General features: G+C 44.4%; 2 protein-coding genes across 5 annotated transcripts in view; one reads left to right on the top strand and one right to left on the bottom strand.

Annotated features, from left to right (window-relative positions):
* Positions 1-23,117, bottom strand: part of tsc2 (TSC complex subunit 2) — a 28,195-nt gene extending 5,078 nt beyond the window's left edge. The window contains exons 1-31 of one of the 2 annotated variants that reach the window (XM_079999233.1): positions 22,980-23,117; positions 22,232-22,417; positions 22,011-22,097; positions 21,788-21,898; positions 21,524-21,671; positions 16,713-16,830; positions 16,566-16,614; positions 16,211-16,336; positions 16,019-16,092; positions 15,773-15,899; positions 15,228-15,371; positions 14,925-15,062; positions 14,693-14,796; positions 14,506-14,587; positions 14,055-14,210; positions 13,709-13,828; positions 13,499-13,621; positions 12,954-13,060; positions 12,580-12,739; positions 12,049-12,171; positions 11,679-11,813; positions 11,346-11,535; positions 11,123-11,216; positions 10,865-10,967; positions 10,486-10,580; positions 6,908-7,048; positions 4,123-4,284; positions 3,869-4,027; positions 3,649-3,761; positions 2,758-3,000; positions 2,108-2,374 (exon numbers count right to left, since the gene is read on the bottom strand). In XM_079999233.1, coding sequence (XP_079855359.1) covers positions 2,108-2,374; positions 2,758-3,000; positions 3,649-3,761; positions 3,869-4,027; positions 4,123-4,284; positions 6,908-7,048; positions 10,486-10,580; positions 10,865-10,967; positions 11,123-11,216; positions 11,346-11,535; positions 11,679-11,813; positions 12,049-12,171; positions 12,580-12,739; positions 12,954-13,060; positions 13,499-13,621; positions 13,709-13,828; positions 14,055-14,210; positions 14,506-14,587; positions 14,693-14,796; positions 14,925-15,062; positions 15,228-15,371; positions 15,773-15,899; positions 16,019-16,092; positions 16,211-16,336; positions 16,566-16,614; positions 16,713-16,830; positions 21,524-21,671; positions 21,788-21,898; positions 22,011-22,097; positions 22,232-22,366 — 3,934 coding nt within the window. In that variant the 5' untranslated portion in view covers positions 22,367-22,417; positions 22,980-23,117. The remainder of the gene's footprint in view (positions 1-2,107; positions 2,375-2,757; positions 3,001-3,648; positions 3,762-3,868; positions 4,028-4,122; positions 4,285-6,907; positions 7,049-10,485; positions 10,581-10,864; positions 10,968-11,122; positions 11,217-11,345; positions 11,536-11,678; positions 11,814-12,048; positions 12,172-12,579; positions 12,740-12,953; positions 13,061-13,498; positions 13,622-13,708; positions 13,829-14,054; positions 14,211-14,505; positions 14,588-14,692; positions 14,797-14,924; positions 15,063-15,227; positions 15,372-15,772; positions 15,900-16,018; positions 16,093-16,210; positions 16,337-16,565; positions 16,615-16,712; positions 16,831-21,523; positions 21,672-21,787; positions 21,899-22,010; positions 22,098-22,231; positions 22,418-22,979) is intronic. The other variant, XM_079999234.1, reaches the window with a different exon arrangement.
* A 573-nt stretch (positions 23,118-23,690) lies between these two features.
* On the top strand, positions 23,691-27,203 carry nthl1 (nth-like DNA glycosylase 1). Of its 3 annotated transcripts, XM_079999701.1 has the most exons (7): positions 23,691-23,752; positions 23,856-23,973; positions 24,647-24,912; positions 25,020-25,190; positions 25,352-25,511; positions 25,769-25,874; positions 26,327-27,203. In XM_079999701.1, exons 1-7 carry the CDS (start codon positions 23,741-23,743, stop codon positions 26,517-26,519), a joined length of 1,026 nt encoding a protein of 341 aa, XP_079855827.1. In that variant the 5' UTR covers positions 23,691-23,740; the 3' UTR covers positions 26,520-27,203. The 3 variants fall into 3 exon arrangements, with proteins under 3 accessions (XP_079855827.1, XP_079855828.1, XP_079855826.1); XM_079999702.1 differs by having other exon boundaries at positions 23,697-23,973; positions 26,421-27,203; XM_079999700.1 differs by having other exon boundaries at positions 23,697-23,973.

Here is a 27,203-nt window from a genome sequence, read left to right as displayed (position 1 = left end):
AGCAATTCTACCCACACATCCAGTCCAGACAAGAAGAACTCGGCGGACCAAATAAAACAATCACGTGTGCAAAGATAAAATACAATTAGAAGCATAAATATTGATCGGGAAAAAAAAAAGAAAAGAAAAACTCAATTTGCAGACAGAGAAAATAGACATGCACAGATAAGTGTACATGTAGACGTCGACAGCAGGATCTAGATCCAACCTACAAACACAGACCAGACAGAAAAAACAGGAAGTTTAATCAATTCCGCAGGGGGTTTTCCAGAGGCGACAACTAACCACTATATTATGTCCAACAAAACACATGCACTGGTTTGGTTGATTGACTACGTCCGTCTAAACAGACTGCACCGATTGAAACAGAAGCATTAAACTTGGAAGAGGTCTGGACCTTTCTGTTGACAGAGGGTGGAGGGTTAAAGGTCAACCAGGGAGCGTAGGTTCAGGAACACACTTGCGTGTAATGGGGGGACATGAACTATCTTTGGCTGTGATGAGGTGAGTTCACCTTCATCGAGCTTTCAGAACATCCCTCCTGCAGGTGTGGTTTTGAAGGCCTCCCTTTCGTGTTAATCAAACATTGACGGGCAAACCAGAGATGCAGTGAAACCCATTCTGCCATTTGTAAACACTTTGCATTCATCTGTGGTACTCATAACATTTAGATATAATCACAGAATGTTCACAACAAAACTAAGAGGGCTCACACACTGCTACTTTCAACTCAATCATTTCATTTGTTAATTGAAATGGCTGAATAGCAAGTGAGAAACTGTGCATGAGTGAACTGCACAAACAGAGGGGCTTTTAGAAATCCCGGTTATATTGTCTAAATGTGTACAAAGAGAGTAACTTGTTAAAGGTGCTGCGTTGTACAAGTGACAGGAAGCTAACTGCATCAGGAGTTCGCTAACAGGGAAGAGTTGGCATTTTAAACAGTACCTGCCCAGGAAATGCTCCTGTGCAGCCGGTCGGGTGCCGGGGGCCCGTGGAGGGCCGAGCCCAGACCCAGAGAGCAGAGCGAGCCGCCCACTGCCGGCAAAGAGTCAAGGACACAGGGGACGCCAGCACCGCCATACAAAACACAGCCAATCATAAACCAGCATGGTGATGAAGGTAAAAAAAAATAAAAAATTAAAAAAAAAAAAAAAAAAGGGAATTAAAAAATAAAAATAATCACAAAAAAATAAAAATAAAAATAAATAAAAAGAGGCTGTAAAAATAGTCTGAATAAATTGATGACACAAAAAAAGAATTATCCATGGCATAATGGTAAAGAAATGCATTCAAAATCGAGTGACAGATCAATAGTGGACTGAAAAAGGGGAACAATAAGGTCCCCTTCAGAAGAAAAAGGCAATCTGTCAAAGGGACCTCGCAGAGTCATCTATAAAAAGGAGGCTTTCAGGAAAACAAGCTGGGCAGTGATTGTTCATTATGGGACAGCAGTGATTGTTCAAGATGGTTGACCTGATGAGCACAAGCAGGTCACCCGACTACTCATTTCAGCTCAGTGAGAAGATCAGCAGCAGCTCAGGCCAACAATCAGCAACAAGAACAGACCATCAGAGGGGCTCCATGCGGAACAATACATTCTGCAACTCTACTTAACTTCTTTGTAAACTAGAAGAGCCACAAAGCTCCGCCGCACAGCGCTCACCTGCTTGGCAAAAGGAAACTGTGAAAGGTATTATTTTTAGACAGGAACTTCTTACCTGTATGGAACCGATTGATTAGAACAGTGATTTTCCACATTCTTTAAATCAGGGACACTCAATTTTATACGCATCAGGCAACGGAGCCCATTTGATTACGACTTTGTCTCTGGGACTCCAATCTGAGATTTGATTGTTGGATATGATTGAGTCCAAACTTCCATAACTGTCTATACTATTGTTAAGGAGATAACAGTGAACAAAATAGCCATTGTTGTACGGTCTCTATTGGTGTTGTAAGCGTCTTGTAAGTTGTTCAATTTAACTATTGATCATTCTGCTGGGGACCTCGTGGAACCCCTGGGGGTCCCTGGACCCCGTGTTGAGAACCACTGAATTAGAACACAGCAGACTCCCTCTCTCTTCATCACACACATGCTTCCCACCTGTGTTGGAGCGCTGAATCAGATGAGCCTTCCCAGCTGCGGTGCTGTGGGCGTGGGGCAGGGGTTCTGACAGCGGGACCGGGGCCGCGGCTGGGGCCGGAACGGGGGCCGCGGAGCTGGCGGGGGCGCTGACCGTCTGGCCCGGCGGCTCCTTCACGCCCTCCATGGCCATGAGCACGCTGGAGAGCTCCTGCAGTGGCATGTTGCCCAGCTCTGAGGAGAAGGGGCTGGGAGGATTCTCTAGACACATGAGCCAGCTGGTGTTTCCTATACACATGTGGGCAGACAGAGGGACACCGCGCTTATTGAAAATGCTGAAACACCCATTAGAGCGGGGCTTTGGGACTATAATTTATCCTTCCAGCAATCAATGACGACACCCATCAAGAGCAACAATTGGCAGTGAAAAGCTTTTTCGCCAGACAGATTGCGATGATAATGACCACTGAAAACAATGTTTATTGACCGGAGGCTGATTTCAAGAAAGAGACTGCCGCTGAGTGATTCTGGGACAAATTAACAGACTTCTAAAGAGTGAGGGATCAGAGGGAGCCAGGGAGAAGAGAGAGAAACGAGGGGGCTTATTTTCAGCACAGTAACAGGAGGGATTCATTCAAATACAGAGAGCCAAAACACAAAAGGAAGCGTACCAGACGGCCGCCGGATGAAGATCTCGGCCCAGCCCTGCGTGAGGACGGGGACGAACTCGGCCAGGCTAGGATTGTCTTTGAGCGGCGGAGGAGCAGAGGGGAGGGCAGAGGTGGAGGAGGGAGGACCCAGTCCATCCAGACTGGGGCCTGACGGGGGGGAAAGAGAGGCTCCCAGCTCCCCCTCGGAGGGAGACACCAGAGGGCTGAGGCTCTGGGCAGGACCTGGACGCAGGGCGTGGCCGCCTGAAACACAGAGAGAGACAGATTAGAATCAACCTCATTCTATTGGCACAATAAGTTCAGTATTATCACACTTTTATCGAATTCTCTCTAAAATAAAGTTTTTGGATAGAAACATCGATCAACATACATTGCCTGAAACCTGAAAAGCACTTAAAGCAATAAAACAAATAACACAATATAAATTTTACCATGGACATTCTTACCACGTCTTTCCTCATCGTTTCCAAACACGCTCAGGCTGTTAACTGATATTAGTGCTGGGAAATTTAATGTAATACTTTCAGCAGCGCTCTGCTGCATCTATATTATTAAGTCCTAAAAAATTATACGGGATTTGATGCCAAATTTTTAGTATTCAAGTATTCAAACGTCAGAGACCCAAAAATAAGACGTGATTTCATGAAAAAAATTATATGTTTATACTAGGCTAATACAACACATTTTTATTTAATTCTCGTATATGTCTTTTAAAAAGAAAAATAAGTTAAGAACAATATATTTTTAGGAATCTGCATCCAATTCAAGGTATGAGACATGAAACTGATGACGACCTGGTATAAAGCACATTGTTCCCTGACACAGAGCTGCCTATTCTAAGTTTATAAGTATTATTCTAGTATAAATGAATTTGTCCAGATCTCAAATTACCTGACATGGAGCGGACTCGTATGCGTGTGGCTCTGTTCAGCTGCTGGCTGGACTGGGACTCCAGTTTGGCAGGGGCTTCCTTGGTGAGACGGGTGTGTAGCGATGGATCTGACCTACAGGATTGGTTTAAATAAAAAGGAAGTACAGTTAATGAAGGGTTAACATTGAAAAACAAGACATGAATCCATGGTGCATGCGCGTGGATGCGTGAAGGTTTTGCCTAGTCATCTCCCCGCCTCCACCCAGCCGCTCGGCCATGTCCAGGCCCAGTAGTGCCTGGGTCCGTACGCCTCCACTGGTGGTTATGGTTACCAGCTTGTTACCCACTAGCCAGGTCATACTGCGGCCCCCCGCCAGTAGGAACTCTGCAATCGGAGACCTAGGGCGGAAGAAGGAATAGATCATGGGAGCTTCATCCTCTTGGATGTCTTACTTTGACACTAAGAGACATATCATGTCAAATCCTGAACCGACCTCTTGGGCAGGGCGGAGAAGTTGGAGAAGACGTATCTCGCCATCATGTCCAGGCAGGTCTCCGTGAGCTCCAGATGGACGGTCTTCAAGCCCTCGTCAGCCTGAGTCACGGCGTTCTCATCGGCAGATCCCAAACTGCAGGTGGTGGTGGAGGTGTGCATTCTGCAGCGGACACCAGAGAGCAGAGTGAGTGGGAGGCCGGTGTGGGGTGGTGGTGGTGGTGGGGTCCGTAGGATGAGAGCAAGTGGGGTGCGCGCTCCAAATGTAGCCAGATTGATGGAGTACACACCAAGACATGCAGGTTATACAAAAACACACAAAGCCATGCAAGCGTTAATTCACCACACACACACACACACACACACACCAAACTGTTCAATGTACACAGTGGGACACGTGTCTGCAAGTGCACACATGCATGAGCCTGTGCATAGAGAGGCACAGGTGTTTCCATCTCTTGATTTTCTACAACACAAAGCTACAACCCACACTCTGGGACTTGATCTATGTGGTAGCATACGAGGACAAATTTAAGAGAAAACAAATAGTGGGAAAATGCAATAAATCAGAGGGACAGCCGGTGGAAGTTGGCTGTGTTTATAGGATTTTTTTTTTTTTTTTTTCGGTCCAGGGGTCTGTCAACACTTCAACCAATTCAAATCTCTTATCAGTATTCATCTGCAGCCACAGCAACCATAACTCTGTCCCCTGTAGGAAGATGGGGTTGGCAGACACCTTTAAAAAAAGATAAATCAGCCTTGAAGCCTGTGCTACTTGTTTACGATGATATCCATGAGGGGTCGTATTTCATCAAGACCAAGTCCCAGCTTGTGTCCCAGCGCAGACCTTACAGCTACAATCAATATTTAGCATTGTTGAATTCTATGTGACAGTCTGCAGTGGACACCTGCCCGCACCTGAGGTGACACACATCGTAACGTGTTGCGCCCAGTGTTTCCCCGACCCCCGCCAAGAGGCTACGTGCGCTTCCCAGATTGTTTATGATTTTGTCCATGAAAAGCAACTATTGTAATAAATCCATTCCGGAGAGTTGACAGCGCAGAGGTCTTGTGCTGTCTGGTGTTTTGGCGTTCACTAGACCACGGTTGATGGCTTCTACTGTGACCACAACGTGAAATCCTTTAAATTCAGGAATGGTTCTCCTCTTCCACTGAGTTCCAGCGAGTGGAGAGGCGACTCACTACAGGAGGAGACTAGTTTTACTTTCTTCTGTTGAAGACCACATACCCCCTGTAAAGGACCGAATCACCGCAGTGAAACTGACTTCTAACATGACACTCCCCACCCACTAATTGAACATTCTTAGGGGAAACACTGGCATCCATTTTATTAAATTTTGGTTCTTAGAAGAAAACCAAGCCAAAGCGACCTGTTTTGAAATGAGCATTATTTTACATGTTTTAATGCAGTAGCCTCAACGGCAGTAAAAAGCTTCACTCAACATACTTCAGAGAAGTAAAATTTTAGGTTGCAATGCATTTGCTTAATCAACTAAATTGTTGTCATGTTTCCTCTTTCGAGAGAAGGCAGGTGTCCACCGAGCTACAAGCTCCAATCAGCTCCATGACTCAAGTTCATTTCAGAGTAACAGGACTTAAAGAGTTTCAGGAAAAAAAAAAAAAAAAAAAAAAAAAAAAAAAAAAGATCAAGATTGATGTCACGAAGCAATCATCACATGTTTATAGATCTGGATTGCAGTTGCGTTTTCATTTGTTGTGCTTTTTTTTTTGGCAAATTTAATTGTTACCATAGTGCCCCTAAAGTAAATTCTGAGCTGCAAAAGTAATTGAACTATTGAACCTTTACTGCCACCTCGTGGACAGGGTGGTAAGACATCGGTTCATAGCTTTACAGCACATCGTAGCTCTGCCCGACAACTGCAACCTAAGATCATGGCTCTAAGCCATTCCTCTCACACTTAAGCAAAAAGGTCAGTATTTAGGCAGGTGCTTAGGTACTGTGTGTTGGTAGACAGTGTTTGTGTGTGGTATAAGGATTTAATTTGGATTTTTATCCATCTTCACTAAAGATTTACACCATCACAGCTTGTTCTAAAATAAGCTTCACGGGGAGATTGCCATGGTCATAGCAGCACACATTGTCAGGGTGAACAAAACAAAAGAAGCAAAAAAATAAAGAAACTCATACAAGCAAGCAGAGCTGATATATTGATCTGAGGAAGCAGTATCACCCCGTAGCAGAGGGGGAGGCACCAGATGTATTTTGATGTGGAAGACGAACAACCCAACCGGTGATCCCGCTTCCCACCGGCTAAACATGCAATGCACTGTTTCCTGCAGTCATTCATCTGTTAGGCCAAGTAAACCAGCCCCACTCCCAGTAGCCCAAAGTCAATGTAAATCAAACTAGGTTTAAAACAATACACAAGCTGTCTTTGTTAGAGCGAAACCAAATCACAAAAACACATGGATCGCCATGTTTTCTGATGCAGAAGCTCCATGCAAAAAGCAAATGCAAAATGAAAGCCAAACAAACAAACAAACAAACAAACAAAAAAAGAGATCTCAAACACACACAAAACAAACAATGTCGACAAACAAACCCTCCTCCAGCATGCACCGCCCAAACCCACGTCTACCCGACCACAAACCACCGGCCCCACAGTCCCATATGACAATGGCCATCAGAAATCCCCTGGGGGAAGCAAAAAAAATGGGAAGGAAAAAAAAAAAAAAAAAAAAAAAAAATAAAAAGTGTTTGGGTGGCTGTTGTTTTGTGGTTACCCAGAGGGCTCTTCTCTAACCTGCGGACCGCGTGTTCGGAGACACTGATGCTGCGGGATCGGAAAGCGTCCATGGCTGACAGGTCCCTCAGCTCTTTAACCGGAGAGCTGCTGCTATTGGCTACAGCCGCCGCCGCTTTCGCCACTTTGGCCGCCCGCAGACTGGTTGGTGATGGATACCATTGCAGTGGGATGTACGGAGAGGGGAGGGGGGGGTCGTCATCATATGTTTGGGGAATTTGGATGTGTGGAACGTTGTATTTGGTGGTGAGGCAAGGAAGCGCCACCCCAGTGCCCGAACAACAGCCACACAACCAGGTGACGGGCAAACGCACGTCACGGAGCAGGGTCAGGGAGCGGAGGGGAACGGGCCACAGGTCGCAGGAAAGGGGAAGGGCCAGCAGAAATGGATCCGACGTGACGCGATCAACCCCCACAACCACAGCAACAACGCAGTTCCCAATCGCAGGGGTGGAGGGAGTCAAATGAGGAATCGAAAGGAAAAACAAAAAAAAAACAAAAAAAAAAAAAAGGTGAAAATTAACAGCAGTGAGCACTATGATTCAGAGGAGAGGAGAGTAAGAAAAGAGGGTAAAACAGAAAAACGTTAAAACATAAAAAAAAACAGACAAGCTACAGAAGAGGAAAAATAGCATTTGCATTTCACAATACAAAAAAAATAAAAATAATAAAAAATTGATAAACACCAACTATTTAAGAAGACTAAAATAATGTACAGTCATTATCAAACACAGCAGGTACATCATTAAGGCCAGACGCAGAAAGGAGATGTGAGGTAGTAGTGATGGACTCAGCATAATCACATGAGTGTTAAAACACATGAAGAACACCAAACTGAAAATTAAACACCGGGCAAACCCTGGGGATTGGAGCACAGCACGCCTGGGAAGAAGAACAATTTTTTGGCCAATTTAACATGGAAGGACTTTCACGCAACTGATGCGTCCTGAGCCGGAGCTGAACTATAATCAACGGCATCCTAGCCAAAAAAAAAAATGTTCACGTTTGTGGCGAGGTAATCGACATCTGGCAAGCACCGTGCAGTGATCCAAAGCTATCCAGTGGCTAACACCTGGCTTCTTGTTTCCAGATATATCCAGTTTGAGTCTGAATAAGACTGAGACGGATGCAGGAATGTGTTTTGGAATGCGATGTAGCTTTGTGTTATGTTGGTCAATAAGTGAATAAATGTCCTCTTATATACCTATGATCCATCAAATAACTTTAGTTAGTTAATTACAACCGCTTTCACTGCTTCTCAGTCAAATTTTTATTTTTATCTAGAGACACTGACTCCAGTTCTTAGACTCAGGCCAAGCTGAAATTTTCAAAGCTAAACTTATGATAAATCAACCACTTCCTAACAAGTCATCGATTGAAAGTGTCCGGGTGGTTTTCAAAGAAGACAGCAATTAATTTCCTGCCATGAACCTTTCCATAAACATTTCCCGCCAAAAACAGCAGTCGGACAGAAATGCTAAAATCTAGATGAATTTTTACCTCATTTAAATTTCAAAGACGGTTGACAACACTACTTTAAATTCTTAGTCCAGATAGGAAAGGCCTATCCAGTGTTGAATGAGTCTAGTCACGGATAAAATATCTGTGACTCGACTCATAAATAGGCACAAACTTATGACAAGTTGTTTTAACTTTGAATCCATAGGACGAGTCACTTTTTAAAAGTGACTCGTAATTTTAGTAACTAGTTGCTACTCCAACAGTTACTTGTAATTATTTTAGTTTCACTAGTCAAAATGTATTAGGCACTAGCACTTTTTAGATACGAGTAACTATTCCAGTTGTTACAAGTAACTACTAGTAGCCAATTTTGTCATTGAATCCTATGGTAATTTGTGTTATAAATATCAAATATTTGCCTCCGACTAGTATCTATTCCAATTGTTATTAGTATCTATTTATATTGTTCTAGTCACTATTAATTGAATACTAGTACTTAAACATTAGTGACTAGTGTCTTTTCCTGTTGTTACTAGTAACATTTTTTGTTTTACCAGTAGCAATGTGTTTTTTACCTGTCATGAGAACTTAATAGTCAAAACAGCTTGATGACAGTTTAATTTAAAATGTTCCATTAAAATCAAAATGTTACAAATAAGTACTAGTACCCAATTTATAGTGGCTAGAATTTTTTAAATAGATACTCGTAACAATTAGAATAGATACTAGTCAGAGGCAAATATTTTATATCACAAACACGGAGCCCCATAGGATTCAATGTCAAGATGGTCGGAATTGTTATGGGTAACATTGCAATAGTTACTAGTAACAACTCAAATAGTTACTAGTATCTAATAAATAAGTACTAGTACCTAATACTTCAGGGGGTGGGGTTTGTACAGGGCCGTGGCTAAAATAAATGTAAAAATGTTTAATTAATTCATTTAGGCTGAAAATGGCAAAAAGAACAGGGAGTTTAATGTGGCTTAATGAGCCAATGTTGCGCAAAACGTTTAAAAGTTTGTGTACTTGTACACTGTACTGACTTAGATAGGACCCATAGCAGAGCGTAGAATGAATCAGCATTAACTCACATTTTGACTTTATTTTCCAGGATCTGACCTGAATTCATCTGGATTTCTATACATTTATATTTTAGCTCATTTGGCCACAGTAAGATCACAGTTTGATGAACGTATGAAATTTCTGGTATTTTACCCAAATCCCTTCGATCTGGTATGGTGAGAAATTGTCCTTTGGTGACCCTTACTGACAAGGCAGAGCACTGCAGGTACCTTCACTGGGAAAGGAGCATGTTTTCAAGAGAAAATTTGAGAAATATTATTTCTGTTGTCAAGCCAATGCCTAAATCGAACATTTTAAGTCATGTGAAGAGTGATAGATCCTCTCCATCTTGTTGTTGTTGATAAATAGAAAGAGGCATAAACGCATCTGCTTAATCTATTGGCAAAAAACAAACAAAGAAAAAAAAAAAACACAATAACAAGCATGAGGGAAAATGTCAGGGAGGATTGAAATGGTTTGAATCGATCGGCCAGATGTGACTTCAGCCTCGTATTTAAAATATTCTATTTCACTTTCTCTAAAACTGCACCCTGCTCCCAGCGGGAGCGCTGTGGTTGTGTTAAACCAGAGTTGAAGGATCCGCTGATTTCACAGTAACATTAAGGTTATTTGGAACGCTTCAACAATTCCTTTTTTATCCCCAATAAAGGAAAGCCTACTCTTTGGTAAGTTAAAGAGAATGTGTTCTTATTATTGTGTTTTAATAGCTTTGAAATGAGAGACAGCGGATTGTTAACACCAAATTGGAAATGTAAATAAAATCATTATGAAAAAATAAAGAATAATAATAATGAAGAAATCAACCTTGAAAACAGACTGAAAAAAATGGAGAAATAATAAATACATGGAGATATTGATCACCATGGCAACCTGAGAGAAGTGATAGCAACTGTTGGACCACAATACCAGACATGCTGAGTCCTGCAGTATCTTAACAACCCCAAACTGTCTCTATAACGAGTGGACATGGTCCATGGTGTGTGATGCTGTGGAGTCTTGAGGGAGCATGGATGTGAGGATGGATGTATTACCTCTTGGGCCGTTCGTTGAGGCTGGTGCTTCGAGCCCGAAATGCACTTTGCTCGTGACCATCATCGAATGGAAGCAAGGCATTGGATCGCAAACCCTGAAGATTGGGATGGAATGAGAAATCGTAATATTATTTATTTGATTGGCTGTAAGTTATGCAACTGTATCCTGTTGTATTTTTAAATACAACAGGATACAGTTGCATAACCCGAACATGTTATGTTATTATATAATGTGAAAAAGTTTTAATATACTAAAATTAAATATACAGAAAAAGGTTGCTTTATTAAAAATTCCTCCATGTTGCTTGTGCTTTCTCACTCAATAAGGAACCAAGGGGGCCAACCTCCGCTGGCCTCACTGTCACACGCGCACACACACCTTAGTGATGTACTGGACAAAGTCCTTGCGGAAGGTAAGTCTGCAGCGGATGAACCACATGGCAATCACATGGTGAGCCAGCGACACAATGTACTGGTTGAACCTGGAAGTAGAGCGAGGGCGGGGGCACAGGGTGGAGTGGGTTATGTGCCTGTGTATGTTTGTTTACGCACGTGTGTGTGTGTGTGTGTGTGTGTGTGTGTGTGTGTGTGTGTGTGTGTGTGTGTGTGTGTGTGTGTGTTGTGTGTGTATACTCACTTTGAAGGGTTAGTGTAGGGCAATGAGATGGCAAACACACTAACGTACTGCTCAGCTACAAAGTTGGCATAAAGATGCGGCAGACGCACCAAAGCTGTGAACACCAAGAGAAACCCGATACCAAACGGTTAAATCTCTGCTCCACGACAGAAACAAATTTAATAACTTAACAATGTAAATATGCGGCGACGGGAAAATAAGACTTTTAAGCTTTCTATCTCACTGGAGAGAAACTCTAGCATCGGTGACGCCATGGCGACGGTTGCCGAAATGTGTGTGAGCTTGACGATGAGAGCGGGGAGGAGCTTGATCATGATGTCTGGCATCTCCACAGTGCACATGGTCAGCGCCACCACACACTGCTTGGCACAGCGGTAGATCAGGCCGGTCTCCAAGCACTGGACCAGCTCCCTCTACAGGAGGGAAGAATGGGCCGTCATCATCGATCAATCGCACTGAACTTGATGTGTGTGCGTGTGTGTGCGTGTGTGTGTGTGTGTGTGTGTGTGTGTGTGTGTGTGTGTGTGTGTGTGTGTGTGTGTGTGTGTGTGTGTGCCTGTCGAGACTGCTCCAGGTAGTTGTGGTAGGAAGTGATCGCAGTGAGCACAGGAACAACCGCCAGTTGAACATCAGTACGGGAAAGCCCATCTGGAGTCTTCTTCAAACGTTCAGAGATCAGTCGGTCTGTCACCTGCGCACAGACACAGACAGTACACACAACTAGGTAAGGGTATAGTTTAAAAAGTGCTCCATAGCAAGTCATGTTAAAAAATGCATTTGTTTTGAACTGCAGTGTGCGTTTTTCTAGTGCTGAAAATTCATTTTCTGAATTTTTTTTTTTTTTTACACAATTTGATTCTTGCGCCGGCACAACACATTCTTAGCTCAAGCAGCAGCTTGTTCTTATTTTGGAAGCGATACGTTACCATGGAGCACAGGACTGAGCACAGCTGGTCCAGGCTGCAGGGCGAGGTAAGCAGCAGAACTTTGTACTGGAGTGTCCACGGCAGCTTGTCCAGAACCAGCTTCAGAACCTTCCAGTCCGTCTCCTACAAGTGAAGCCCAGGTCACTTCCTGCTCGAACTACATCGTTTTCTCATTGAGACTAATGTTGACTTCCCACAACTAGAGCAAAAAATTTGATATTCCAGCCGCATTGAATGGTCATGAAAATAAATGTATGAATCAATGAAAATAATTCTAAGACAAATTAATGATTTGACAACCGATTTGTTATTTGTTTGTGCCTCGCTCAAAACTGCATCATTTTCACAAGTTTTAAACGCAGCCCTGCGATGCCACTTCATTTGTGAGAAACAAAACGTAAAGGTAAGGAAGGTTGCACTTATACATAAACATCAAAAGCCACACACAAATATATAGTATTCGCCGTAGCACAAACGTGAGCACTTTTACTGCCTAAAGAATATCAATATTCCTTTGTGTACTGTACGTACCATCTTTAGGCCATGCAGCAGAACGCTGAAGGCGGGCGCGTAGGGCAGGTAGGCAGTGCGAATGGAGGACATGGAAGCAACCGAGGGCGGAGCAGGACTGCTCACAGGCGGAGAGGAAGAACCCGTCGGCTTCTTCTCGCTGACCCGCTTCTCCGGCTCCCTGCGGCAGCACAGGGTTTCATGTGGCACTGACTTATCTTTTTTTTTTTTTTTTTTACTTTTTCCAGAGGGTGGAAAATGTTCAAGATTCAAGATTTTTATTTGTCACATACATATACATACTTCCATACATATATGCAGTGAAATGTAATGCAGTGGATGTGAAATGTGTGGATTCTACCAGCAAGTGTGCTCGTGCATGTGTGTGTCCTCACCCCAGGTCACAGTAGCAGTACGGGCTGAACCTCATGGCGCCGTCTTTATTAGAGACACCCAAACGATGGAGGGAATCCGCTCGCATCATTAAAAAGAAGTCAAACAGCTGCAGGGATAGATCAGAGGACTTTCACCGATTGAACAGCAGGAGGGCAGAATCCAGGGGTGAAGCTCCCATCAGCGGCTCCACTCAAGCAGTATTTGTGTGTATTACCATTTTCGGATTGCGCTTGAAGGCCTGCTCAAATAATATGTTCAGAAATTTTAAAAAAATTTTGAAAAAAATTGAAATGGGCACATGCAATGTAAGGCATTAGCTGCAGCATAGGGGGTCATCTGCCGCAAAATTTTCCACAACAGCAGTTGAGCCTGCCCTTGAGGATGTCGATTGGCTTATTAAATATAAACACACAGACAACCTTTTCCCCCCCGTATCTCTGAATGACTTGCTGGACCTTTCTCCCGCGGGCGAGAGGTCTGGCAATGTGAGACCAGAACAGGGGCAGAGGTACCAAAATATTAAATTTACGGTCTTGACCCATACCCGCAGTCGAATGCTTGAAGCGATAGCAGAGCAATACTTGTTCTTGTAGTGAAGCTGCAGGTGGCTGATCAGTAATTCGTAAACTCGGCTCGCGTGGCTGGCTGGAAGGCTGTACAGTTTGCTCTGCAAGGGGAAAATAAGTTGTGGTTTAATACCTGAGCATTGTAGTTTTGTAGTTGCAGGTATTTGAGCGGGATTGCACAGCTTTACCTGCAGGATCTCCAGCAGGCCCAGTATGGCAGTCCTGACGTCCTCTGTGGGAGACTCTGCTGTGGGGTCTCTCTCTACAACTTCCATGGAGCCTGAGCAGGCCAGAGAGCGACTGGCCACCTAAACGGAGAACGAACGAACGAACGCACACACACACACACACACACACACACACACACACACACACACACACACACACACACACACACACACACACACACACACACACACACACACACACACACACACACACACACAGATTCTATTTATCTATTTTTGTAATACACCCTTCAAAATCAACAAGTCAAGTTCTAATCGTTCCATGGAGTAGAATGCCAGCGCTTGCCCTCTCGATGATGTCCAGCAGGCTGCTGAAGTGGTGCGTGCTGCATCCCTCCGCCAGGTCGACCAGGAGCTGCGTGGCCTGTTTTCTGACGGCGAGGTCCCGGTCCTCAGCAATCCCACTCAGCTGGGGGATCACCACCATCTCAATCAGCTCCTCCTAAAACAGGGGGAAAGGCTGCTGGTCAGTAACAGGAGGACAGGAATTCATACATAGATACATAGATACATAGATACATACATACATACATACATATATTAAGAAAGAGAGAAGATGATGTTAGAGCCATCAATTAATCCATTCATCAATGTGCAATGACGTATGGAAGCAAAATGCAATCAAAGGAGAATAACAAAGGGAGTAATGTAAACAGTATGAAACGCTCTAATGAAATGTGCCTGTAGTTCCCACATCAACAGTGGAGAACTCCAAAAAACTATGTTTGTACACACACCTCATAGAGCTGCCGGTTGGTGCTGAGTACAAAGGAGAGGATGTGAAGCACTTTGATCCTTATGACACTCCGGCTCTCGTTCCTTTTGGACAGAAAGAGAGCAAAAAGACAAGAAACTGAGAAAAGGATAAAAGAGGACGGGGCCATATCACCACATTGCATCAGATTGTGCGATTGTGTGTCTGACCGAAAGAATTTCTCCATGAGGCGATGGAGGCTCTGGATCCAGCCGTCCTTAGCTGGTTGGATGGACTGAGCCCGGTATGAGATGAGCGTCAGAACTGACGAATCCTACCATGCACACAATACCCACACACACACACCAAACAGTACACAAGTGTTTAAGGAGAAGGGAACAACAATGCAGGTAAAAATTAGGAATTTAAGGAATGTTTAAAAAAACATTTAAAAAGACTTGCCGGTCTCTTCTCGGCACATTTCTCGACTAGACTGAAGAACTTCTCTGTGGAGCCGTGGTAACCGTTCTGCTCATACAGCTCCTCCACTGTGGTCAGCAGCTCATACACTATGGCCTTGAGCTCTGCACTGCCAATCGTCTGTGGAAACGATCAAGGTGTACCGGACTTTTGATATAGTGTTGGATTTTGTTTTTCTGTTTTGTGTGTGTGTGTGTGTGTGTGTGTGTGTGTGTGTGTGTGTGTGTGTGTGTGTGTGTGTGTGTGTGTGTGTCTGTCTGTGTCTATAACAGTGAGTGTGTGTACCTGGATCTGCTGCAGCAGTCGCTCTATGATGCCCAGCAGGATGTCCCAGGTGACGACCTGCAGCTCCTTGCCGTACTTCTTGATGAGTCTGGTGATCGACAGGACAATCTCGTAGGACACCACCTCGTTGGCACAGGACATGGCCTTGGGACAAAGGTAGAAAGTACATAAGCAGTATTCTGTGGTGTTCAGTATACTTGTGTAGTACTGGGCCAAAACCAAATCAAATTTATCAACATACTGTATATCTCAATGACTAGATATATATTCAACAAACAAAGTAGAAGTATCCAACAACAGTTTAACAAATTGGACTACATGGTGGTGTTACATATAACATCAGGCCATAAGTTAAGGTAGTCCAATATCGTGATACATTTGAATTCATATTTCCCTTTAAGCATTTATTAATTAATTAACAAATGAGATAACCAATAATATTATATTAATAATTATCACCCACTCCATTATCACCATTTCCAGTGTTTCATTGATAGGAATGATACCGTTATCGAGGCGGTGGAGGTGGGTTGTTTGTTTGTTACCTTGTAGAATGAAGGCAGGACGAGGGTGGGTGTATTTTTTAAGGCAGGCAGTCTGTACGCGCCCCACAGCGCCATTCCCACAAAAAATACTGCACCTCTGAGCAAAGGGGCATCCTCCACATAGACTCTGTAGAACAGAGACGAATTGCCAGTCAAGAGGAGCCACAGACTTAACCAAACATCATGGAATAACTCAAGCGAAATACACCACAACTCCAAAAAAGCTATGAATGCCTTTAACACTACCTTTCCTCCATTATTCGGCACATTGTGTAGATAGCGCTGTGGCCGAGGTGAGTCCCCAAAACCTTCCTCATAAGCTGGAGGAAAGAGCAATAGAGCAGAAAAAAAGAATGAGCATAGATTAAGAAATCGAAGACCTTAAAAAAAAGAAAGCCAGGTAAGCAATTGTTTACAAATGTGTATTCTGTCGCTCACCTTCCAACATGTTTCGCAAAACTCTTTGACATTCACAGTGCGACAGAGTGTGATGATGAAGACGGTGAGAGAGTCTGAGGGAAGGCAGTTGTAGCAAACCACCGCATCCAGCACCTGCAGCGCCACCTAGAGACCCACACAGACACCACCCATGGCCATTGTAACTAATTGTGCATTACTTTCAAACTCAATAGCTTTAAAATAAACTTATAAACTTATATATATATATATATATATATATATATATATATATATATATATATATATATATATATATATATATATATAAATAAAACTAAAAACGAAATTTACATTTACATATGCCAAATCATTTATAGATATTAATTGCACTAACCTCTATATCGGTTGAAGATGTGGTTCTATTGCACAGGAGACAGATGTTCCTACAGAGAAAGCAAACAGACGGGAAGATTGATACCATGTTCGGGTTCAGAAGATTGCAATTGCACAGATAGTATGTCTGTTTATTTTTGAGACTTACTGGACAATGACGGAGACATTCTGGTCCAGGTAGCAGCTGTTAAACTTGACCAGGTTGACCAGGACATGGAGGAAGTCGGACGTCAGACCATTGTCCATCCAGAGCAGAACAAAGCGAGCTGGGGAGCAGAGACACAATGCACTTACTCTGTCTTTTTTAATGCTGAGAATTAAATAAAGATCATTTGTAAATTAAAAACTAATTCTTAACCTGTGTTAATCCTTCATTTTAAAAACACTTAGATTTATTATGTGTCAGACACCGACTATACAACAAATGAAAAAAAACATTTTCTTCACTTTCTAATTTCAAAATGTGAGCAAAATGTATTTCCTCCTACTTTCAGAAGAACAAATGACCAGAAACCATTTTCTAATGATTCATTTGATCAGTGACAAAACAGTGCAGATAAGGTTGCATTGAGCTAGCCATGTCACTTTTTACAGCAGTAAAAATGTGCCTCTAATTTATTCATTATTTTATTGAACGCAACAAAAAGTACTTTCATCAGCATTAGTTGGTTATCTGTAAACATTAAAGGGGACCATATAATGCAAAACTCACTTTTTCAGTGCATGTGGGTCTCTGATGGGCCTACTAACACACTGTGAAATAAAACAACCCAGTGAGTTTTTTGTGAGATGTCTGTTTCCTTAAACGAGCCGTTCAGCTTTGTGTCTCAGTTCTACATAGCAGTGGTCGACCGACTGATCAGTCGGTCGATTTATCAGGCCGATATTTGCGCATTTTGAGACAATCGGCATCAGCCTGCGCTCACGAGGCGATGTTTTCTATACATATCGATTCAGAAAATTCTAAACGGTTTCAATACTTATTTTCCTTACTATCGATATTCCAGCAGCAGCTGCTTCCTCGCTCTCTCTCCTCTCTCACAGCGAGGCACACACACCTCTGCGGTGCCCAAAAACAGCCCCGCCTCCTCCCACCCACTCGCTGCCTCATCTCATGCATTCCGGTTACGTGTGCACTCCGATTTTAGGGGCGGCTGATTTGACCACGGAGTTGCAAGTGACGTCTAGTTTGACCATGGTGGTTTGTTTTAGTGTTAACTCATACAAGATGGCAAGTGCAGAGGCTCCACGACCGGATTTGAAAGAAAACAGCAGGAGTGCAGTTTGGAAATACTTTGCATTTGAGGCAAAAGATAAACCTAACTCAGAGAATTGGAGTGGAGTTTTTTGTTTTTTTTCTCTTCCAGACATTGCACGGTGCACTGTGTGTGTGTTCCGGTTTTCCTGTGTTTTTATATTAGATCTATTTATTTTTGTGTGTTTTCTAACTTGTAGGAAAGCAACTTTTTTTAAACACAACACAGTTCCTTTTAGTTTCGGTTCAATAAGGGAACGGAGCACACAGCAGAGCGCAGATCATTGGCGCCCCGTTGCGCACCATCGCGGCTGTCCCGACCACGGAAATCCGCAACGTCGATGCCCATCAACTCTTCAAAATAAAAATAGAAATCGAAACGTGGCACATGAAAAGGACATCAAAGTGCAGGTGCTCTGGCACCTTCCCCCCACACGTGCCTACCTGTATGTCCCCACAGTCCCGTGCCGGGTCACACGTCTCCCAGTTGCTATGGGACTTAATTTAGTAAAAACTGGATGTTTTTGTGTTAATACTTTACTTGTAAATAATAAATGCTGCACTTCTGTAACAGGGAGACTCTATTTCCCGACCAGACTTTAATATGACAGTTTATTATTATTATTTTTAATTTTTATTATTCATTTATAATTATGTATTTTTGATTCATTAGTGTTTTTACAAAGATTTGTTTTTTGATTTCCTGTGGACATTTAGTTGATACATATTTTATTTAAAATAAGTGCACTGCAGAGACAATGCAGACAATAACATTAGTGTTATATAAATGTTCAATTAAGTTCAGCAATTTTGTGTCTCATTTGTTATTATTATTAAATTGTTGTATTTGCTGTAACATGATATTGGCCTTTATATATATTGTATTATATCAAAGCGGTAGCCCCATTCTTTTTTTTTTTTTTTTTTCCCCCTCTTTTTATGCTGAGCATACAACACATTATTTGTATACCATTGCATCTAGGAGAGAGTTAGTCTGCAAGTGGAGTTCAAGTTCTCAACCTGCAATGCAACTCTTTAATAATTCTTTAATCATCAAGAACTGCTGCAATAACTGTCCTGTGGATGACCTATAAGATGACAAGAGCACAGTTTTGCTTAGATAGAACCACCACGCATGTGTGTGTAAGGTGTCCACCGGTGATTGTACAGGACTAATCCCAATTGGTTCTGGTGTATAAGGTCGGTATTATGTTGTGGCGCCTCCAAGCAGGGGAAAGGGCCCTGAAGCCCCCCCCCCCTCTCAAGCTCCGCAGCTGTGTAGACACCCTATGGCTGCAGGAAAGCCCCCAGCACCCTGCCCTGCTGACCCCCGGGCCCCCAGAGAAGCTGGAGGCCCGTGGAGCAACCCCCACACCATCCCCGAGGAGCATTACCCAGTCCCAGGGAGCACGAGGAGACCCCACACTCCAGGGGTGCACTGATACAACCCACCCCCAAGAGCAGGCACAAGTTGCAGTCGCAGGCAGGGACCACAGGCCCACCGACACCCCGCGCAAGGGCGCGGCCCGCCGCACAGCAACCGACCAGACACCCCACCCAGGCGCGAGCGCCAAACGGCCATCCACGTAGCAGAGTGTGCTCAGCGCGGGGCACCCTGACGTTCGCACCCCGTTCGCTGCCAACGGCAGAAGGCCGGCAGATAAATGGGCCCTCCACCACCCACGGCACCCCGGACAACCACGTCCCCACACCGACCCACCAGCGACCCGCCAGCAACCCGCAGCAACCCGCCAGCCCGGAAAACCCCAGTGCTCAATGTGTGCTGTTGGAAATTGCAGTTAAAATTGCGGGGTGTGGGGGTGCGAGTCCTTCAGGTAAGTCGAACATGCATAACTCGCAACCCCTCCTGCCCCGCAGACCTTCGTCTGGTGGACTGTTGTTCGGAGTAGGATTGGTGTGCGAGTGTATGTGTTCTAAGCTAATATGAGCAGGATTCAAATTTCGGGACGGCGAGAAGCACACTGGGGCAGGAGCGTGACAGGCAAGATGGGAGCTGCCCGCCGCATCCCCACCCACACAGCTCACACCCCACCCATCCCGCAACCCCGAGGCCTATTGTGTGGTGTATGAACTGAGTATGAGTTTTGGCACTGGGAGAGATAGGCGAAGCACGACCAGATTGACGCAGGGGCGCAGCAGGCCGGGGAGCGACCAAGCTGACCCTACCCGGGACCCGACCACGCCCTAGCACGCCCACCTCCCGTACCTGGTGGCACCCAACCTACAGCAACCAGCCACGGGCGCATGCGCCATGCGCCTCCGCCATGCCGGGCAGCTCCGCGGCCCCATCAGGCTCCTGGTCAGCCCCCAGCCGCTGAGCATGCGGACAACAGAACAGAGGGCGGCAGACGGCCCCACCACCCACAGCACGACCCCCAAGCAACGAGCACCAGAGGACAGGTACCCTGGCAGCCTGGTATGGTGACAGGAGTCCGCCCCCCACCAAAGGAGGCTACATTGTGAGCCCCGCACCGAGCACACCCGGCCAGGCCAGGCTGCCCCCACTCTCAAAATATCGGCATTGGCCATTGAAAAACCCCTATCGGTCCACCACTACTGCGTAGCATTGAGAAACGTTAGAATTAGAACCACCACCATCTGAGTAACTCCACCGACGCCTGGAGCATGACTGAACCTGCTAGCATCAAAGCTAGGAGCTAATCCTGGGAAATGTTGTGTTGGCCGCAGAGACCAGCACAAATCTTAAAAAAAAAAAAAAGAAGAATTATTACCAACTGTCCGTGAAAAAACTACAGACGAGGGAAATGTAAGTATTTCGAAATGAATCTGTGTTCCAAAATTTCTCTGTGTGTCCATGGTAGGTTGACTGTACTGTAAGCTACAGGGTGCGATCCACTCCTTGTTTTTCCCAAACAAAACCGTAGATGTAAATATAAGTTTCCGTAATTGAATGACAAAAAAAGAGCCCCAGCCCCGCCATATCCCGCATGGCTCCAATCTTGAAAGTCGGAACAAACTTTTAAATGATGCCTTGTAGATGAATATGAGCGAAGATTCAGTAACGGGTTCAGGTTCAGGTTCAGAAACAACCTTTAGTGAACTGATAAGGTGAAATCAGTGAAAGTTTACAGAGTAAATAAAACAGAGCCAGGAGTAAGCCTAAATCCCATTGGCTCACAGAACCAGGAACTTGTGCTCAAACCCCATTGGCTCAGAACTAGGGGCTTGGCTGCTCATTTACAATACACACACAGAAAACAGACAGTTTTGAAACACTATGGTATAGACCCATGTTAGAATGGCTCGAAGCCAGAACTTGTGCTCAAACACCATTGACTCACAGAACTCAGGGCCTCTGGAGGGTGGCTTTGCCTACAAAAATCAGCCCGTTTTGGAACACGATGGTATAGAGGCATGTTAGAATGGCTAGAATGCATAATTTGTTCAAAAGCATGTTTTGGGGACCTCAGACCTATATTACCTTGTTTAAATAGGAGAATAATAGGTCCTCTTTGACAGGAAAACCAATGAGTAACTATAATCACAAGGCTGCAGCACAAAAAAAATAAATAAAAACTATATGAAGATGTCTCTAAAGTCCATGTTTTCTCTTCAACACAGAATTTATTTAACTCCACTTCAAAATCACTGTGCAAAGTCAATTGTGGCTTTACAGTAGTTTGGAATAGTTTGAGTATGTTTTACTTGTTTTGGAGTTTTACCTATATCCTCCTCAAGGTATGTTATGTCTTTTCCATTCTCCGTCAGGGCCTTGAATACTTCCAGTCTATCGGAGAGGTCCTCGTTGGACGGCTGGTAGTCTCTGATCACCTCAAAGAAGTAGGCTCTGAGAGGACCCAGCCTCTCACCCTACACATGCACAAATACATGCATGTTACACAATAGCGAAACGATTTAAAAAATACTGACTGGATGAACGTCATTCTCTTGTTAGTTTGTGTGTGCCAGTGTGTACATATACGTGCCTGTCCCTGGATGATGGCTCTGAGGAGCAGCAGAACAGCGCGCCGAGCCTCTGGTGGTTGATCCGGTGCCAACATGTCCTCCACTGCTTTCCACACGGCCTCCACAGCATGCTAGAAAAGAGGCCACAAACCGGTAATCAAACATTAAAAGACGGTCAGTTTCCATGGCGCAATATGACATCGTAGCAACACATACTAAATATTGCATCATTATCAGACTCACCTCCTCAAATTTCTTGGCTTTTGCCAAATCACACACGTGATTAATTTCCCGGATACGGGTGCTGAGGCCACAGTCTGGATGGAGCTCCTGGGATGAATAGAGTTATTATAAAAGGTGACAATCTCACATTATATTAAACTTGACCTTACATGTCTATGTAAAAACGCGTTGGCCGTGCATGTACGTCAATCGTGAAGGCCTGTCCGGCTGCAGCCACACACCTTGAGGATGTCGTGGGTGATGATGAACTCTGAGGGCTTGCTGTCGCTCTGCTTGCTGGGGGGGCGTGGGGGTCCAAGCCCAAAGATCCCCTTCACTTTGTCCTTAAGCGTCTCTTTACTCGCTTGCTTGTTCATCTCCCGGCTGGGTTGAGGGACGGGCTACGGGCTAGAGCTGGGACTCCGTGGCTGTCCAGAGAAAATGCAGTAAAAAAAAAAAGAAAAAAAAGAAATGCAGCAGCATTTCAGCATGGATCACAATGCCATATTTGACTTGAAAACAACAAAACGAAATGTGTTAATTCAGGAGTGAGTTAACTTAATCAAATAGCACTAGTCATTTGCACTAGTATAATGATAATTCTCTATAACAGAACTCGTATCTGTAACAATGATGTAACACGACATCAACAAAGACACTCTTATCACTATGTAAATTGGAATGTTAATGCTAAATAATTATGTAACACGACATCAACAAAGACACTGTTATCACTATGTTAATTCAAATGTTAATGCTTAAGAAAGACATTGAGTCGACAACAGCCAGGGGACTATTATCTTAATACACTTGCTTTGGCCATCGTTTGTAGAAGTAAAGCGTGTCACGTTCAAACAACAACGGCAACAACAACATAATCACAGACTGGTTGTGGATCGGGCTACAACACCAGTAACCGCTGTGAGCCCAGTTAGCATTCCACCGCCAGTGAACGGCTCAAATCCAACACCACCCTCTCTCTCGTCTTACCGGAGCACGCTCGTTTCTTTGCGAAATAACGCGGGTCGACAACAGCGGTCACATGCGAGGTGCAGGGCGGTATGCTTCTTTGTTTTCGCATTATTTCCAACGTATTTTACCGCTGGAGGCTCGTCCGAGCGCAGCCCTCCGCTCTCCAACCGGATGACATGTAGCGCACTGACTGGACACTTCCTACAATAACACGTTGGTGCGGTGCTTGATGGGAAATGTAGTCCCGTAGATATTTATATCGCTAACGTCAAAACAAGTAGGCAATAACAATAACGCGATGAAAAAAAAGGCAGCATGCACTAAACCTAAAAAAAAATGTTGTGTTTTTAATGGATAAAAATAGCAATATACAATAAATCCAAAAGCAAAAGTTGGCGATATAGACGACGTTAAGAATCAACAATAAAAACTACATCTCTGAATCAAATTATATACTACTTTCACAGAGCTGTTTTATTAGGAAACGCGGTCCCGCAACATGACGACCCGTGCTTTGGGGCTGAAGACAAACGGCGATTAAACTCTTAACTTGTTTCGCCGCAGCCGTTTTGTGGTGGATTAACTGACGCGAAACGCACGATTCGAACGATTCGTGAGCGTTGCCGCCGGTGAAGTCAGTTTCGCATTGCGCCCCGTACATGGCCACTCTCACGCGCTTCCGATTCGTCAACAGGAAATGACCGAATACAAAACGTACGTTGTCGTCAAGTGTTTTTCGTCGTCTGGCGCAGAGGTTGTCTGCAGTAATCCCGTTGTATATGTTTATTGATGTATGTATGTATATATAAACATATGGCCTCTCCTTATTTTGTCTACGGGGGGTCTGTTGTGACTCGGAGTGGCGGTCGACGCACACCTCTGTCTGCTTTCCAGTCCAAAGGCAACCAGAAGCCGAGTAACGTGGACGGCCGCCCTCCGGTCGCGGTGAAAGCGGAGGAGGAGGAGGCTGCTGTGTCCCAACCCGAACCCTCCGCTGCTCCACTGCTCCCGGGTAATCTCACGGTGTTTCCCGCTTGTTCGGCGTTAAAGGGCCGGGAGACAGCGCTCCCGCTCCCAACCCTATCCTTTAATAAAACGGCGACCCCCCGAGTTGCGTCAAAGTTGACGTGACTACTTATGTTGGATGTGGACCGAACCGGTATCGAACCTCAATGACGCTGTGGGAAAGCGTGTGTTTGGGTCTTGGAGGAATGTGTGCAAATCAAAAATAAACATGGATGGAAATAGTAATAATTGTTAATTCGCCTGGATATTACTCTTTCGATGCCGGGCGATATATCGACATCGATACGAGCCTAAATATCGGGTTTTGGATATTGTAATATCGCGATATGTTCAAATGTGTTTTCATGGTCTCTGAGGTTGCGATGCAGTAAAGTATCTATTTCTGAACCCAAGCCCCTTTCCTGCCCGGTCAAAATAACAGATATAATATTATAACACATTATTAATTCTGGAATATACACATTGCTAATGATTGTGCCATAAATATTTATTGTGTGGAAATCTCTTCTGTAAGCACCAATAGACATCCCCAAGATATCGTCAAGTTGAGGTATTTGTCAAAAGATATTGCGATATCTGATTGCTAAGTCGGATATCGCCTCATCATGTCCTGTGATCAATTTGCATTGAACATCTCGTCCACTTTTTTTTTATTGCAGGTGATTGTCCTCCACCCCATCCTCAGACCGTTGTCCGAGCCAAACCGGAGACTGACACCCTTCCCCCGGCCTCCACCGGTCGCAGAAGGAGGCAGTTAAAGGTGGAGTACGAGAACGATGAAGCTCCGCCCCTGAAGACTGAGCGTTGGGAGCCTCCCGATTGGAGGAGACAATTGGCCCACATCCGTGAGATGAGGAAAAGCCGCGATGCGCCGGTAGATAAAATGGGAGCGGACAAATGCCAAGACCCCGAGTCCCCTGCACACGTGAGTGTGAGACTTCGCGACAGCTGTCTCACCTACGGTCCAAGAGATAAGGTCTTGTCTGCCCGTCTCTGCGCTCTTTCCCACCTCCTGCCGGGCGTGTGTTCCAGGTGAGACGTTTTCAGGTGCTGGTGTCGCTGATGCTGTCCAGTCAGACCAAGGATCAGGTGACGGCGGCGGCCATGCAGAAGCTCCGAGCCCACGGCTGCACCGTGGGAGACGTGATACGCACCGACGACGAAACACTGGGAAGGCTCATCTATCCTGTCGGCTTCTGGAGGGTAACGGATAGGTCTCGCCCCATCCCCAATCTCATCCCGATTACGACCCAAAACGTCAACCCCCGCTTTTCTGCCATCCACCTCACTACCGGCGTTGTCACTTCCTAGTTTATGTGGTTCTTGCCCTTTCTGTCTCCCGCCCGCACCATCACGGAGCCCAGACCAAGGTGAAGTACTTGAAGCAGACGTCGGTGATGCTACAGCAGGAGTTTGGCGGCGACATTCCAGACAGTGTGGAGGGGCTGGTCCGTCTGCCAGGGGTCGGACCTAAGATGGCCCACCTAGCCATGGCCATTGCCTGGGACCAGGTTACTGGCATAGGTAGGGAGACTAATTAACAAAAGCATACGCAAGAACACAAATATTCTGATATACACAACTTTGGTTCAGGCAAATGCCTTCTCTGCTGTTGCTTTTGGCCCTAGAATCCTAGAAAGATAGATTGTTCATAGACCGACAGCAGATTTGTGTGAATGTATTGATATTGAAATGGCAGACTCATAAATGTCAACTCTAATAAAAGTATATATTTGCCAATTATTCAAAAATTGTGAATGATGTGCGATGTGTACACACAGGCGTGGACACACACGTCCATCGTATTGCCAATCGGCTGGGCTGGCTGGAGAAGGCAACCAAGAACCCGGAAGAGACTCGCAAGGCCCTGGAGGAATGGTTACCCAGGTGACTTTAAACACTTCTGCTACTCCTCCCCGAGAACCAGTTAGCCAACACTAGAGCTATGGCAGAAGAGTAGCTAACTGACAGTATAAATAGTGATTAACCACATTGACGTAGCCAAATTTGTTATGCAACAGTTTGTATGCAACTTTGTCCATGTAACCTATTCTTATTTTGTACCAAGAGGGTAAGTAGAGTGCTTTTTATGGGCCGGGTTGGAGACATACAGGATTTATTTTTACCGTGTCATTCATGTTTTGTAAAATAGTAGAGAGTTATTTTTTAATTCTATGTTTTAATGGGATTCAATTAAAATCTTTGTATCGATAAGGGAAACTGCATGGACATTCATTTTCATTACATTTTCCTATAGTTACAGTGGCTTTTAATTAAAAAAAAAAAATCCACGTGAGCCTTTTTTTTTTTTGACTCCATCCTGTCTCCACCACACACAGGGAGCTGTGGCGCGAGATCAACTGGCTTCTGGTGGGGTTTGGCCAGCAGGTGTGTCTGCCAGTAAGCCCTCTCTGCTCCATGTGTCTCAACCAGCACTGCTGCCCCGCTGCCTTCAAAACATCTCCAGCGAAGAAACCAAAAGCTGGGTCGCTGCATTCCACCGCCCACAAAGTGAAGCCTGACCCTGACTGAAACCTTTGTAAAAGAGGGGAAGAGGAGAGGTGGTGCACATACATTTCCACCAGAGCTCAAATAAGGAAATAGTGAAGCAGCGGTGTGCTCTGATACAAGGATTTGCCTGAGATGCCACCTGCTATAAGACACATATTTAAACACATCCACTGACTTATCAGCAGTCTAATGCACCGTACACTGTTTTAATGTTGATTTTGTATTTACCCATGAATTCTGATGAAAATCTGATTTTTACATTACTCCAACCTTCATCAGAACTGTTAAATGTGAACCGTAGTAAACCTAAATTTGCCTATAATGTCACAACAGTCTAGCATTGGAAAAACTTTTTTAATGTATATACATTTCATATAAATAAGATACTAAAATTGTATTTCTTGCTTGGACTATATTCTCTGTGCACCTTCCAGTGATAAAATAATTCCATTGTGTCTTTGCAAAACGCAATTTTAAATCCCATACCAGTTGAAGGTTGGATTAAATGATAGAATCAGTTTTTGATCAACAACAGGCAGTACAAAATAAAGTCCTGTTATGGTAGATTCATGCTTAATTTCAACAAAGGAAAATGACACTAATAGATTTAGTTTAGAGATACCTCTGCAGATTTTGGATTTTTACTGTTCTGTATTTCCAACAAATTCTATATTTTTGCACACAAATAAAGCGTATGTTTTCTGA

This window comes from Zeus faber (genome assembly GCF_960531495.2).
Source record: "Zeus faber genome assembly, chromosome: 4".
NCBI classification, from domain to species: domain Eukaryota; kingdom Metazoa; phylum Chordata; class Actinopteri; order Zeiformes; family Zeidae; genus Zeus; species Zeus faber.
This window is presented reverse-complemented; position numbering and strand designations above follow the sequence as displayed.